The 13793-nt window shown below is 37.7% G+C and overlaps 1 protein-coding gene across 2 annotated transcripts; it reads left to right on the forward strand.

Annotated features, from left to right (window-relative positions):
• Positions 1-162: 162 nt before the first annotated feature.
• LOC143880808 (HNH endonuclease) lies at positions 163-12439 on the forward strand. 2 transcript variants are annotated; one of them, XM_077383791.1, is made up of 7 exons: positions 163-692; positions 5031-5085; positions 5305-5379; positions 5555-5646; positions 10081-10162; positions 11761-11862; positions 11957-12439. In XM_077383791.1, exons 1-7 carry the CDS (start codon positions 307-309, stop codon positions 12080-12082), a joined length of 918 nt encoding a protein of 305 aa, XP_077239906.1. In that variant the 5' UTR covers positions 163-306; the 3' UTR covers positions 12083-12439. The 2 variants fall into 2 exon arrangements, with proteins under 2 accessions (XP_077239906.1, XP_077239912.1); XM_077383797.1 differs by having other exon boundaries at positions 165-692; positions 11779-11862.
• The last annotated feature ends 1354 nt before the right edge of the window (positions 12440-13793 follow it).

A 13793-nucleotide genomic window follows, 5' to 3' on the forward strand; every position in this document is an offset into this window, starting at 1 on the left:
CCTTCCACATATCCAAATAGTTGGACCCACTTTACCTTTGTTTTTTTCCTGCATGTGGTTTTCATTTTCCAACACGGAGCAATGAAAATGAAAAGGCTCAAAATAGTCATTTCCCCTAGCTCAAGTATAGAGAATCAAACGCCGGCATAATATAAGATATTCTCATGTCAAGTGGTTGTGGATTTTTCGAATTCCCAAACTTGGAAAAACCCTCTTTTGAAGTTAAGAGAAAATATAGGAAGTACATGAAAAAGTGTAGTCTCAAATTCTCAATATCTTGCGATTCCCAACACTTAAAGCAGTAAAATGGGAAATATCAAAGCCCCTTCTTCCAGATGGAAGTTACCTTGTGAGAGAACACTTGTTGGGCAACATTCAATGGCGAAATTCACAGTACAAGGAGGCCTTAAACTGCTATTCAATGGTGAAAGAGTGTCATTTTCGTTTGATCCAAGAGACCCATTTCCATGTAGAGTTTCTGGGTTGAGATTCCTTTACAACCCAATACAAATACACAAAAACAAGGTTAGGGTTTCTAGGTTTGGAAGGGTTTGCTCAGTAGTGAAGAGTTCAAGCAGTTCTAATCCTGGAGAGTGTTTACATGATGTTGCTATTGATGATGATGATGATGATGCTTTTGAGAATGACGAGTTGTCTTATTTCAAGGGTTTGGTGTTAGATATCTCTTACAGGTCAGTGATTCTGGTTTTTTTTTACAGTAATTTGTTTATTTTTATTTGGGGTTTTCAGCAATTTGCTTATTTTTATTTCTTAATAAGGGTTGTGGCCTTGTGGGTCTTTAGTGTAGTGATGAGGTATTCTTATATGTTGGAGTTTCTCATTGGATTTTGGGAAGTTGTTAATATTATAATGTCTCAGTTTACTGTGTCTTACTTGTTTTTATAGGCTTTTTTTTTTTTTTTTGGAAATGGTGAGATTTCGTTAGAAAGGGTAACCACGACCAGCAGTCGAGGAGACAAGAAAGAACATACAAGAGAGGGAAGATAAACAAACAAATACAAAAACTCCTCAAGGGCGGGAGAAAGTAAAAAATCTCTTTCATCCCTTATGTCTGAGGCTGAGTACAATGAAAACTCAGGAAGGACTTTAGTCGAAGAAACGACTAAAGAGATGATCCTATAGAAATAATATGAATTACTTTTAACTGCATTCTTAAAAGTAGGAGCATTTCTGTGTTTTCAAAGAATCCAAATGGATGCCAGTAGAGACAGGTTCCACAAGGTCTTGCCCTTGTAGTGTCACGCAGCAAAAGGCCAGCAATAAAGGAGATACTGTCATATAAGCATGCGGTCCACTGTCTCACTTGCTCCCACACGTAAGGCACAGTGATTGACAATGAGCATATGGCAGTGATGGAAGTGATCTATGGTCTGAAGCCTGCTCTGAAAAACTGACCAACCGAGCGCTCGTACTCTGGGTGGTCCTGGAGTGCTTCGTACTTGGGAAAGCCATGAGGAAGGGGAAGGAGGAGCCAAGTGGAAAGGTGGTTGATGAGGCTTCTTGTTAGGTTGAAATGAAAAATTGTTCAGTGATTCTGGTTATTTGAGATTTCTGATGTGTTGGATTGGAGGTAGTTTGCAATTGAGCTATTATTTAGTAGTTTTTTTTTTATTGTGGTGATTATTTTTATACCTATTTACAGTTTGATTAAGATTTGCCCGTGCGGTGTTTTCTAGCTTTGTTTTATTCTAGACCTTTTTCACTCATTTTGGTGATTCTTTTTTAGCCGTTGCACACACGCAATATAAAGATTGTCATCTAGGTAAATTTAGGACTGTCAATAAGGATGGGCAAGTTCGAAGCCCACCCGTTCGGCCCGCTAAAAAGCCCGCCCATAATTAAAATGAGAGCAAGCCAAACCAAGCTTGGTCAAAGTTTGAAGCCCAAACTCTAATTTGGGCTGAGCTTGATCAAGGGTCGTCCAGCCCGTTATAGGCCCAGGCCCGATAATATATTTACTATTAATTTTTCAGGATTTTTTATGCCCTTAAAAATAACAGTAGATATTAATTAAATAGGTACTTAAACATTAACAGAATAGAGGTAGCCCAAGGATCACCCTTTAAGATGATCTTTAAATGAGTCCCAACGAATCATTTACAGTTGTTCATTTTCCAAAGCAGCTGCCTCTCTCTGGCTCTCTAGTTTAGTCATTCCCAAGCGGCAAGCATGCAAGGCATACACGGTTAATGCTACCAGTTCCAGCGCCCCTCTCCACCTCCAAAAACACGACCATATGCTCTGTTCTCTCTACACCTTTGGGCTTTGGCTTCGGTAGAGCCTTTATAGTCTTTTCTCGTGCAAAAAATAAGAGGTGATGGGCAAGCCCGAACTCGGCTCGAAGCCCGTTGTGGAGTTTGGGCTGAGCTTGGGCAAGCAAATTTTCTAATTTAGTCAGGCCCGAACTTGGCTCGTAGCCCATTGTATAGACATGGGCTGCGCTTGAGCACCTCAGGCCCGCCCAAGCTCGGCCCGATTGACAGTCCCCGTAAATTTTTAGATGGTTTGCGGTTTAGTATCCATTCACCGTTTTCGGTCTTTTAAGATAGTTTCTTGAGTTGGATGCACCAAGTTCACGGTGGCCTTTTCATTGATTTTTGTTTGTTGAGATTCTCTTGAGTTTGGGTTTTGATTTCATGACTTTCATTGTGGTTGGCCATATCATACAAACACGATTTTTGTTGAATATCTAATTTTAACTAATTTAGTGAATTTCAACGGCCTAGATTCTTCTCAGTTTGTAAAGATCTCATATCGGAAGCGGAGTATCAATTCCTGGGCTTTATATGTAGACCCCCACCTTCCCTTTGTAGATGCATTTTAAAAATGGGGCGGGTTGTGACCCAGAACCGGACAATATCTGCCGGGGCATTACAGTATGGTATCAGAGCCGTTCCTCCTCTAGTACGGTGTGCCAACGAGGACATTGGGCCCTTTAAGGGGGGTGGATTGTAAAGATCCCACATCGGAAGCAGAATGTCAGTTGAGGGCTTTATATGTAGACCCCCACCGTACCTTTGTAGATGTGTTTTAAAACCGGGGCGGGTTGAGACCCAGAACCGGACAACATCTGCAAAGTGGCTGGGGCGTTACACAGTTTAATTCTTAGGAGCTTTGGCATTGTTCATATTATTGTTTTCCTTACCCAAAGAGGGAAAATTTTATTAATTGGAATTGGTTGTCTATATTCAATTTTGACATATTATTTTCATTCGTATTGCTTTCTATACACACTACTAAGATTGTCATCTGGGTGAATTTTTAGATGTTTGCGGTTTAATATCCATTCACCATTTTCGGGCTTTTAAGATGGTTTCTTGAGTTGGATGCACCAAGTTCACAGTGGACTTTTTGTTGTTTTTTGTTTGTTGAGATTCTCTTTTGAGTTTGGGTTTCAATTTCATGACATTCGTTGTGGTTGGCCATATAAATTTAGTTTTCCAGTGTTTGGCTATCTCATTTTCCATGATTTTTTCCAAAAATCAAAATTCCCCTTATTTTCTTGGAAATTAGCAACTTTATTAAACCACATAATGTTCTTTTCCATGAACTATTTTTTCTCATAGATTTCTTTTTCTATAATTTTGTTTTCCCTAAATCTAGACGGCCCTTTATTGTTGTCCATTCTTGTTTAGGGATATACCAGTAATAAATGACTGAAATATATTAATAGAAAGGGATTTGCTAGCGTCCATCGCAGAAGGCATTTCGTGGATGGTCTGTTGCTGACAGAGATGCCACAGAGGCTCACTTTTCACCAGATTTTGTCCTCATTTATGAGGTGGCATCTCTGTCATGCAACAGACCATTCGCGAAATGCCTTCTGCGATGGACGCTAGCAAATCCCTAATAGAAGATGCATCTTATCCATTCTATGGATATTCGTGGATTTCTTCACTTCTAGCCGCTTTTTAGTGGGGCCCTCAACTAAGATAGATATGGCACTTCTCTTTTTTGGAAGGTTCAGTATATATTCTTACTTTTCACGGTCAGTATAAGATTACTTGTTTGTTTGTCTATCTCAAAGAGGGTGGGAGTTGTCCAATCTAGATCAGATAGATAGAACATTTTTTTTTTCTCGAATAAAATAGCAATGAAATTGACCCGATCGATAAGAAAGGAATTGGTGAGCGAGCGAGCCACTAATGGTGGAACAAGGACCCTATAATTGAGTAATGGGTAGCTTGATAGAAGAGCAAGTTACTACCATAATTGTCTATATCAAGAGCTAAAGAGCTTTACATTTAACTGATATAAGCATTGTTCATATTCCGGAAGTCGGTCAGAGAGGGAGGGGAGGGGAGGGAGGGCATTCTTTTTTTTCTTTGATTCCTTGAGGATAATGAAGAACACCTTCTATTTTCTTCTTTTCTCTTCCCTGACTCAAGGTATGTTCAACGCTTGTTCATCCGATGGATCTACTCAATTCTAAAGAGTACATAAAGTCGGAATTTATATGCGGTAGGTCCCGTTTGTTTGTTGAAGCGAGACGAGTCTTCTGCTCTTACTCACTGAGGCAAGGTAGTTCGTCTGTCTGTCCTTGGCAGGGGTTTAGAGCTCACAACGGCTTGACTTCTTAAAGACACACAATGGCTGAATGGATTTCTTAAGGCCATGCAAAAACTCTCCTATTAGTAAGGGTCTAGCAGAAAAGAAGAGATCAGAACCGTTGAGTACAAGAAAGACTTCATTGCTTACCAACAAAAGGGACAAGATTGACTCCCTAGCCCTTAGTAAGGGTCTGGTCAGAAAAGGAGAGATGAGAACCGTTGAGTACAAGAAAGACTTCATTGCTTACCAACAAAAGGGACAAGATTGACTCCCTTGCCCTTGACTCACTATTATTAAGTAAATGAATGTAAAACATGATTAATAGAAAATACATGTATCCATCCTCTGGATATTCGTGTTTCTTCTCTTATATTATGGTAAACAAATTATCTTAGTTTAATTCCAAACTGCACAATTCATTTCACATAATCTGCCTGATTGTGATTATACTGTGGTAGGCCTGTCAATGTCGTCTGTTGGAAGCGAGCTATTTGTTTGGAATTTATGGAGAAGGTTAGATCGCCTTTCTAGTTTTCAGTGCAGATTACTTCATTTGATGTTTGAACAGCGTATTAATTTTATTACGGTAAAATGTTTCTTGTTTTCATTGGCAGCTAACAGTAATTTTTCTTCTTCTTTTTTTTGTTGAAAATGAACATTAATTTTTCTTGTTAACAAATTTTGGTCATTCTTTTGTCCACACTCGGTTTTGAGACCTTTGTTTTGGTTCAGGCTGATGTTCTGGAATATTATGATCAGACTGTATCTTCTCCTCGTGGATCCTTCTACATTCCAGCTGTTTTGAGGGTATTCCTTCATTCGTATGTTATTGAATTGAGTAATTGGCCATTCTTGAGGAGTGTATATGGACTGCTTTATTAGTTGTTTTGGAGATATTGAGTTTTTCATTTTCTACTTGTGATCTGGAATTATTGTTCATTTCATAACATGTCACCCTACTAAAGTCATTCCTATTTTTCAGGTTCCACATTTGTTGCAGGTTGTCAAGAGAAGAAGGATTAAAAACCACCTGAGTCGTAAAAATATATTTTTTCGGGATCATTTCACTTGCCAGTGAGTACTATTCTCAAGCACATTAACTTTGATAATCAACTTAGAATCACATTGGTCATTTAGCTATAAATTTCACGGTGATCACAAAGACCTTAATGCTGCATATTAGTTAATGGAGTGGATTCCAGCCATACTTAATTTCAAACTATGGGATGAATTGGATGACAATTCCAGGCATACTTAGTTTCAAAAGATTGGATGAAAATTTAATATAACCTCTCTATGGTGCCTTAGTTGGTTAACAGATGGCATGCCCCACGAGAACTGGATTCGTTAGCTCTTAATCAAACTTAGTGGGATTTTAAAATCCAATAATTCGTAGATTCACGTAATATCCATAATTTATTCATCCTATTAGTCATCTTTGATCGTGTGAAGGTGAGAATTGGCATAGAAACTGGTCGTATACTTCCACTTTAACAAGAGGAGACTCACCTCCAAAAAATTTATGCTTGATCATCTGTGGATTTGCCTCTTGGTGATATGTGAAATCTAGCTTCTCAAAAACTTGAAGAGCATAGGCCATAGGGTATCTGGTGAACGCTTGACAAGGGGGGTCTTCTCCTTAGCCACATAATCACTTTGAGACAATCCTCTGCAGTCCATGATTTTTTATAGGGTGCCTCTTTCATAAAGTTAATCCTCTCCCATAGGGATAAGATTTCTTCTTTAATCACATTTATAATTCACACTTCCTATAAATTTGCCTATCAAATGCATATTCACTGGTGGTGGGGGCACCGCTTTTGTAAGGTTAACCTCCTATCACTACAATCTCAAAACTTTAACTAGTATCAAGGGGAGCTAACCAATTTGATCTTGGTGCCACCTGGGGTAATGAACCTTGCAAATATATTCGAATGCTAACTAGGCTGTCTTAACTCTTTCAATGTACTTTTGTATATTGACCTTGGAAACCTCCATAATGATTCTCTAATCACAACCTAGTGGTCAATGGACACCCTGGAGAAAACTCTTACATTCCTTTCGCTCCAAATGGTCAAAAAATGGTGAGACTGAATGTAACAGGACGACACTTTTCTTTTGAAAAGGCTGATGCTTTATTAAAAAACAAAAATTGACATCAGGGCAGAGGTTGGTCATGATACAAGGACTCTATGAATGCTCAATTATGCAAGATGGTCAGCTAAATCATTATCACCTCTACACACAACTCAACTCAACTAAGCCTTTGTCCCTAACTAGTTGGGGTCGGCTAATGAATCCTTTAGAAAATTTTCATGAAGAAGGTGAAAGGAGTAGGGCTAATTCCTACTCAAGTCCCTAATCTCATATATAAATAGAATGAGTCTCCATGTCTCATTACTTTTCCGGTTGCCTGTGATATCACATTTGAGGAGTCACTCTTAATAACTAGAGCAACACCAAGTACCCTTCTAAAGACGTTCAACCTCTTGAATAAGGCTTTGATTTTTGCCTCATTTGAGTCATCTACCAATAGTTGTCTGTGTCTCCAATAGTTGTCTTAGAAGGTGCCTCCTCTTACTAGGCCTGTGTCTTCAATAGAGCACCCATCAATTTCTTTTTGATAATGTTAGCAGGCGTCTTCCTCTATTTGGAATTAGATTATCTTCGGTTGCCACGGAAATAGAAACATTTTGAAATTTCAGTGGAATTCTTGTAAAATCTAGGAAACATATGCAAATGATATAATTTTAGAATTAAACTTCAGGAAATGCTAGAATAGGCACAAATACACACTTAAAAAACATCACATAAGTAAAATAGCCATACATAATGATTTAACAATATCGAACACCTAGTGAGTAGTGACATACACATTTAATTCATAATTTCGTATAAATATTTATACATAACATATATCGCATTTCACATGTAATTCATATAAATAAAATTACGTGTCACATATTAATATAGTATCCCATTAATGCACTTACGGTGTTGCTTTCAGTATGCACTACAGTTTTTATGTGTTTAGATAGGGATAGAAATGGAAACATTTTGGTTGTTTTGTGTCAGTTTCAGTGGAAATTTAAAACCATGAATAAAGTCTTGAAGCAAGACCTTGCACTCTCATATAAGAAAGGCCTAAATGATAATCGAAGCATTGGTCTTCCAAACCAACCTCTTGAAAGACAACTCCTTTTCCTTGAGAGTTTCCCGATTTCCTGAGAGGTACTTCCTCTTCCTTCCTGAGTTTTTGTTTCTTCTGATATCATGACTTGTAAGGTGGATTTCTGGATTGAATTTCGTGCTTTACCTTCAACACTGCATCAATAAGACTCAACAGCTGATGCTTGTTTACTACCATTAAATGGTCATGGTATCTTGCCTACACTTGGGACCTCCTCATCCTATTTTGTACCTACCTACCAGACAAGCACATTTTGGCATTTTTAGTTATTGCCCTCCTGCTACTACTTTGAGTAATTCTTGCCAGATTTATGGTACAATGCTGCCATCGTTTCAATGCAAAGTATCAGCAGGCAACATTCACTCGTCAATTTAGCCACAGTGCTTCTCGAGGCTCCACTCTCCCCCCCCCCCCCCCTCCCCCCCCCCTGAATAAGTAAGGCCCCATTAGCCTGGGCTGAGATGAGGATAAGGAGTCAGGATTCAAGCCCCCTTAGCTCTGCCAGACACTGGACATTCCAATGCAATTCCTTTTTTGTTTTTCCTTGGATTAGTCAATTTATCCTGAAAGGTAAAAAAAAGGTATAGTATTCCTGAATTATATGAAGCCAGTAAGCAAACAACAAATCCATGGGGATTTGAACCCGAGTATCCAGGAAAAAGCAGGATATTTTTCTCATCGAGCGAAGGGTATGAAATCAATATGCTTGGATCCTCTGTGCCGTTAGAGATCCATAGAGGTAAGAGCCGTACTTTTTGGAAGCTAATGTGCGGCAAGTAGGGGTAAACACTTCTTAATAGTTGGTACAAAAAATAAAGTAGCTGATTCAATAGCATCAGCTGCAATAAAGGCTCGGTGTCATTATGTTAATAAAAAATGGCTCCGCAACGAATTGGTCATATATCTGATGAATCCAGTGTTCTTTATTACTCGATTCCCTAAACAAGTTCTTCTCGAATAATCATGTGGGATGGCTCTTTGCCAACTCACATAGAAGCAAGAATCTTTCCTCATGGGTGCCGCTCCCTCCCCGGAACCACGATTTGGCGCTCCGTAGGAAGAAGCTTCCAAGGAGCGCGACCCCGAAGAGACATAAACCGCTCCCAACTTGCTCCTATTACTCCATCGGCCCCACCATCACCAACTTCCTTGCGTCAAACTCTCTAACGCTTCAAAGTACTTCATTGGCGCTAGCACAAAGGCATCTTTTGAAGGCGTGAGGAAAGAGGGCACGAAAATGAAGATGGTTAGAAATTACTACTTTTCGATGTACTTAAATTTGAAAGATATATATGAAGATGGTTAGAAATTTCTGTTTTTTGATATACTTGAATTTTGAAAGACGTATCCCCCCCCCCCCGGCTTCGTGCTTCTGTTCACATATCTCACTTAGAGCTTCCATTCCTTCTTGTTTTGGTCATAATTCGCCTCGTGAAAAACCTTCTTCTTCTTTCTTAGTTTCTTGGTCACATCATTGTCATTTCATTTTTTTCTTCATCTGTTTTTGTGAAGTATTTATCCTCTGGACACTACCACCGAAGGAAGCTGAAAGGGAATCTATATCTTCTATCTAGCCCTCAAGTGAAGCCTTCCCTGTTGCTATTTCATTTATTATTCCTGTTTCGGTGTGGTTCAATAGAATAGGTCATGCCAACTACGGTGTGGTTAATAATTTTTTGTCTAGTCATTTAATTTCTGCGTATTGTAATCATGTTCCTAATGGATTGATATGTCCTAGTTCTCAACTTGGGATTCATAAACAGTTGTGCTTTGAATTAGTTAATAAGCCCACCATTCCATTTTGGATCTTTTCATTTTGATGCACGGGGTACTTCCCTTGTTTCTTCTTTATCTTGTTGTTATATATCATTTTTTGCTGTTGACCTTACTTGTTATGTGTGGATTTGATCCTAATGAGTTGCTTGTAAGTGCTTTAAATAGATTTCAACATATGTGCTTCAGTTATTGAATAGAATACATGAAATATGAGTTGCTTGTGAGTACTTTAAATAGGTCCATTCAGACATACTTTCATTGAAGGCAGTACTCTTTTGTAAATAATTAAACCATTCATACCAATCCATGTGCCTAGTCTAGTGTCACCCTAACACAGATCCTTAGATTCTCTTTCTTTTTGGGTTTGCTACATTTTCAACATTTTGTATTAAATTCCATGCAATCTAGAAAATTCAAAATATCTACTCAATTCTCTTTCATTTTGATTGTGGATGTAAATGCTTAGCAAATACATAGAGTAACTTTGTATGCACACTTTCTAAACCTTAGGCATTATCACATATTCTCTCTTTTGTCAACAGATATTGTTCTTCTCGTGAGAATTTGACTATTGACCATATTTTTCCAATTTCTCGTGGTGGCAAATGGAAATGGGAAAATCTGGTATGTATGATTACTACATGTAGCATTTTAGTGTTAGCATGTTTGTTGTATGAACCTTATCTACTTTCTCTCAAATACATATGCTTATTATCTTGATGAAGCCCTGTTTAATAAGTGAATGTCGTGGAGGGATTTTGATTTATATTCCATTGCATGTGGTATTAGTGGATGTAGCATATCTAATGAGGATTAGCTCTGAACAATAGTTCCTTTACATGATAACAAGAACAATAGTTCCTTTACATGATAACAATTTTCACCAGGAAAAAATGTCTGATTGGTCTACTATGTGTTCAACTGATAGGATTTGAATGGTTCGTAGTTGAGGGTCATTATTTATTTTTAGTTTCCAAGGAGCATTGGGCGAATGCTCGCGCTTGGTCAAAACCTGAAAATTTTTTATGTAGCTGGAATTTTTTTTTTAAATATGGTTTTATAAAATGTTCTATAATGTCGTTTAAGCACTTGCAGAGACCATCTTCGCATGTAAACCCAATTCGTAACCAGCTGATCAATTTATTTTATCTTGATGGAAAATGACACATAGCTAGCTTTGATTCTCCAGCGAAACTTCTATATATAGAATGATACTGACATATTAATGCATGTCCTTGTTGAGAAATTGCGCTTCCACCCTAATGTGATGCCTTCAGCATGTTGCATTGAATTCAAGTGTTCAAAATTCTAACCTAATGTAAAAATTGTTATTTGATGGGGCCTATCACCTAATGTTAAAATTGTTAATTAATGGGGCCTATCACTTGCTAGTGCGTTTAACTTCTCTTCAGCGTCCTTCCTTTCTTCCTTATTTCTTCTCATTTTAACTAATAACATGGTATCAGAGCTATGATCTGGTCTTGTTCTATTTATCTCTTCTATTCCCTTCTTTTATTCTCGCTCTCAGTTTGTTTTTTTTTTCAAAGTTGAAGCTCTCATGAAACCCTAACCTAGGGTTTTCAACTTCTGCAACAAACACAATGGTTGATTGTGTTTCAGATTATCTGTATCCTGGCTGATTTCCTCTTTTTTATGGATCCAACTATAAAGAGGAATCAGATACGATGTATGTGTACCGCCTAAGCTGAAATCAAGCCCTAAAAAAGGGCAGATCCTAGTCTTCTTGGAATCCGTGATCGTTACGCTTTGATACCATGTCAAAGAATAGCTCCATCCCAATCATATCTTACATGTAGAAGAAGGTAGAGTGAGAGAAGGGGAAGAAGGAAAAGATATAAAAGAATGAAATTCACGTGGGTTAGTCCCCCAACCCCACAATCTGATATATGTATTAGATCTGTTCGAACAATATTTACGAAAGTTGCTACTAAGGCCATCAAGTGATGAGATCTATGAAACTAATTCAAAACAAGAAACTTTTAAGTGATATGAAAGGATTCTTGCATGGGCTAGTGGGGGTTATTCAACAGCGTTAGAAGGGAACCATTTCTGAGCGCGCCAATTTAATTGTAACAACTTCATGAACTTATGAGTTAAATGGGAGACACTATATCACAAAATGGTCACACGTACCCATAATTTTTGTTTGCTACCCCGTGTTTTCACTGTTTCGTATTTAACTTGAGATAACCTTTTTGTAGTATTACTGTTTATTGAAGGTTACTGCTTGTTCAATATGCAATTCAAAGAAAGGTCAGAAAACTCTAGAAGAAGCAAATATGAAGATTATTAAGGTCCCAAAGGTCAGTCAGCTTTCTTTCATACCATAACTTATGTAAGATAAGCTCCATTAATTTTCACTAATTGGGTGCATGTTACCTGCCATTATTACTGCAGGCCCCGAAAGACTTTGACATACTTGCCATACCCCTAACATCCACAGCTATAAAGATGCTGAAGATGAGAAAGGGGATGCCAAATGAGTGGCGTCAATACCTATCGAAGTCATCTTCAGACCATTGAGATCAATTATTCCTGTGCTCAATCGCACATTGTATAGCTAGAGTTACTCTAATTATTGGTCCTGTTGATCAGTGAGAACAGTTTGCTGGGTCATTCACATATCAGTTCCCCAGGGTAAGTACTTTTCTAAGTGTGCCCAATGTACGTAAAATCCATCTCATCTGATCATACAGTTTCTCTAATTTAATGTGTTATATACATGCGCATTATATGATGCTAATTGTCCCATTTTAGAGTTCGCTAGTTTGCTTGTGACGTTTCCTTGACCACCTAATAGAATTCTTGATCTGTGAATATGATGAATCCTAGCAGTAATGTTGATTTTGGTTAATGCATATTCACCATGTTACGCGGATTCTTCTGAATGGTCCAATTACCTATGTCGGACACGTGTCAGATTCCAATACTTTCGGATTCTCTATGACACTTCTAAATCTCTTTTATCTGTTTTTTTGCTTAATGTTACTGCCACAACTTTATAATTACAACATGTTATTTGTGTTTTATCCATCCTAATAATAAGTTTTTATATGATACTAAACTATTATTACCATACAAAAAAATGATAATAAAATATTATATTTACTTCACATATTAAAAATTTTAGTATACTTACTTTTATGACCGTATTATTATGTAAAAAATAAAATTTAAGAATTAATTAAATTTTTTTGGTAAATTACACGAATCATTCTTTTTGAGGTTTTGCTGAATCTGAGACTTGTTATCCGTTTCGGATTCCGACACCTATACCCGATGCAACAAAGATATGCATGCATATACATAGAGACAAAACACATTCTTGCCTGCCTGTATAAGCCCACATGCATAGAGACATGAACCTATATATTGTGTGTGCGTCTGAAATGTGTTTATCTTCACCTCATACATATCTTTTCAAGCTTGCACTACTGCAATAGTATGGCTAGAGAAATTGAATATATGACATTATTATGATGATGTATGTTATTAGTGCTGTAGCACAATGCATGGTTGGCTTAGATTATACCTTTGTAAAAATCTATAATATTTTTTACCATTAAATTTTTTTATAATATTGTGACACTGCAACTGTCCAGATGGTTGGCGTGTCATTTAATTCTGTGAGTAAATTTCACCAAACCACTCAAAAATTCCATGAGTAAATATGTCTAATTGTCTATGGCTATTAGGCCCACTACATGTTATACATAAGGAATTGTTTTTTATAAGAAATTTCCAAAGAAATTGTAGCTTTACCGAATTATGGCCCTTATTGAGTGTTTTATAGACAATCATTCAAGTTGTGGCAGTGTGTTTGAGGACTGATGTAATTTCATTCATCCAAAGGGTCTGCAGTTATGCACCACCCTCCCGTCATTCACCAACTACGAACATGGGGTAAAGGGTGAACTTTATTGAACCTTTGATTTGCTGTGTAGCCTATGTTAGAGAAAAGTACGGAATGTGGTTTAATGTTTGGGGAAATTAAGGATTATGGGCACCTTTTAAAACAAGAACGAAACATGGGCTAATCTTCAAAATCGGGTGGTCAAAAGACCCTGATGCCCTTCTGACATCGACAGAGTCTTCCGTTTTCATTGCTGCCTATTAAACTGGCACGTTTCATGAGGATTCTTTTGGTTCGTTTGAATGGGTATTTGAACCGAATGAACCTTGGGTTCGTTTCTATATTGGCCGTCGGAAATAACTAGAGATGGATGGATGCTTG

The sequence above is a fragment of the Tasmannia lanceolata genome, unplaced genomic scaffold, assembly GCF_043159265.1.
Source record: "Tasmannia lanceolata isolate RefF3 unplaced genomic scaffold, GAP_Taslan_0.1 ptg000002l, whole genome shotgun sequence".
Classification (NCBI taxonomy): domain Eukaryota; kingdom Viridiplantae; phylum Streptophyta; class Magnoliopsida; order Canellales; family Winteraceae; genus Tasmannia; species Tasmannia lanceolata.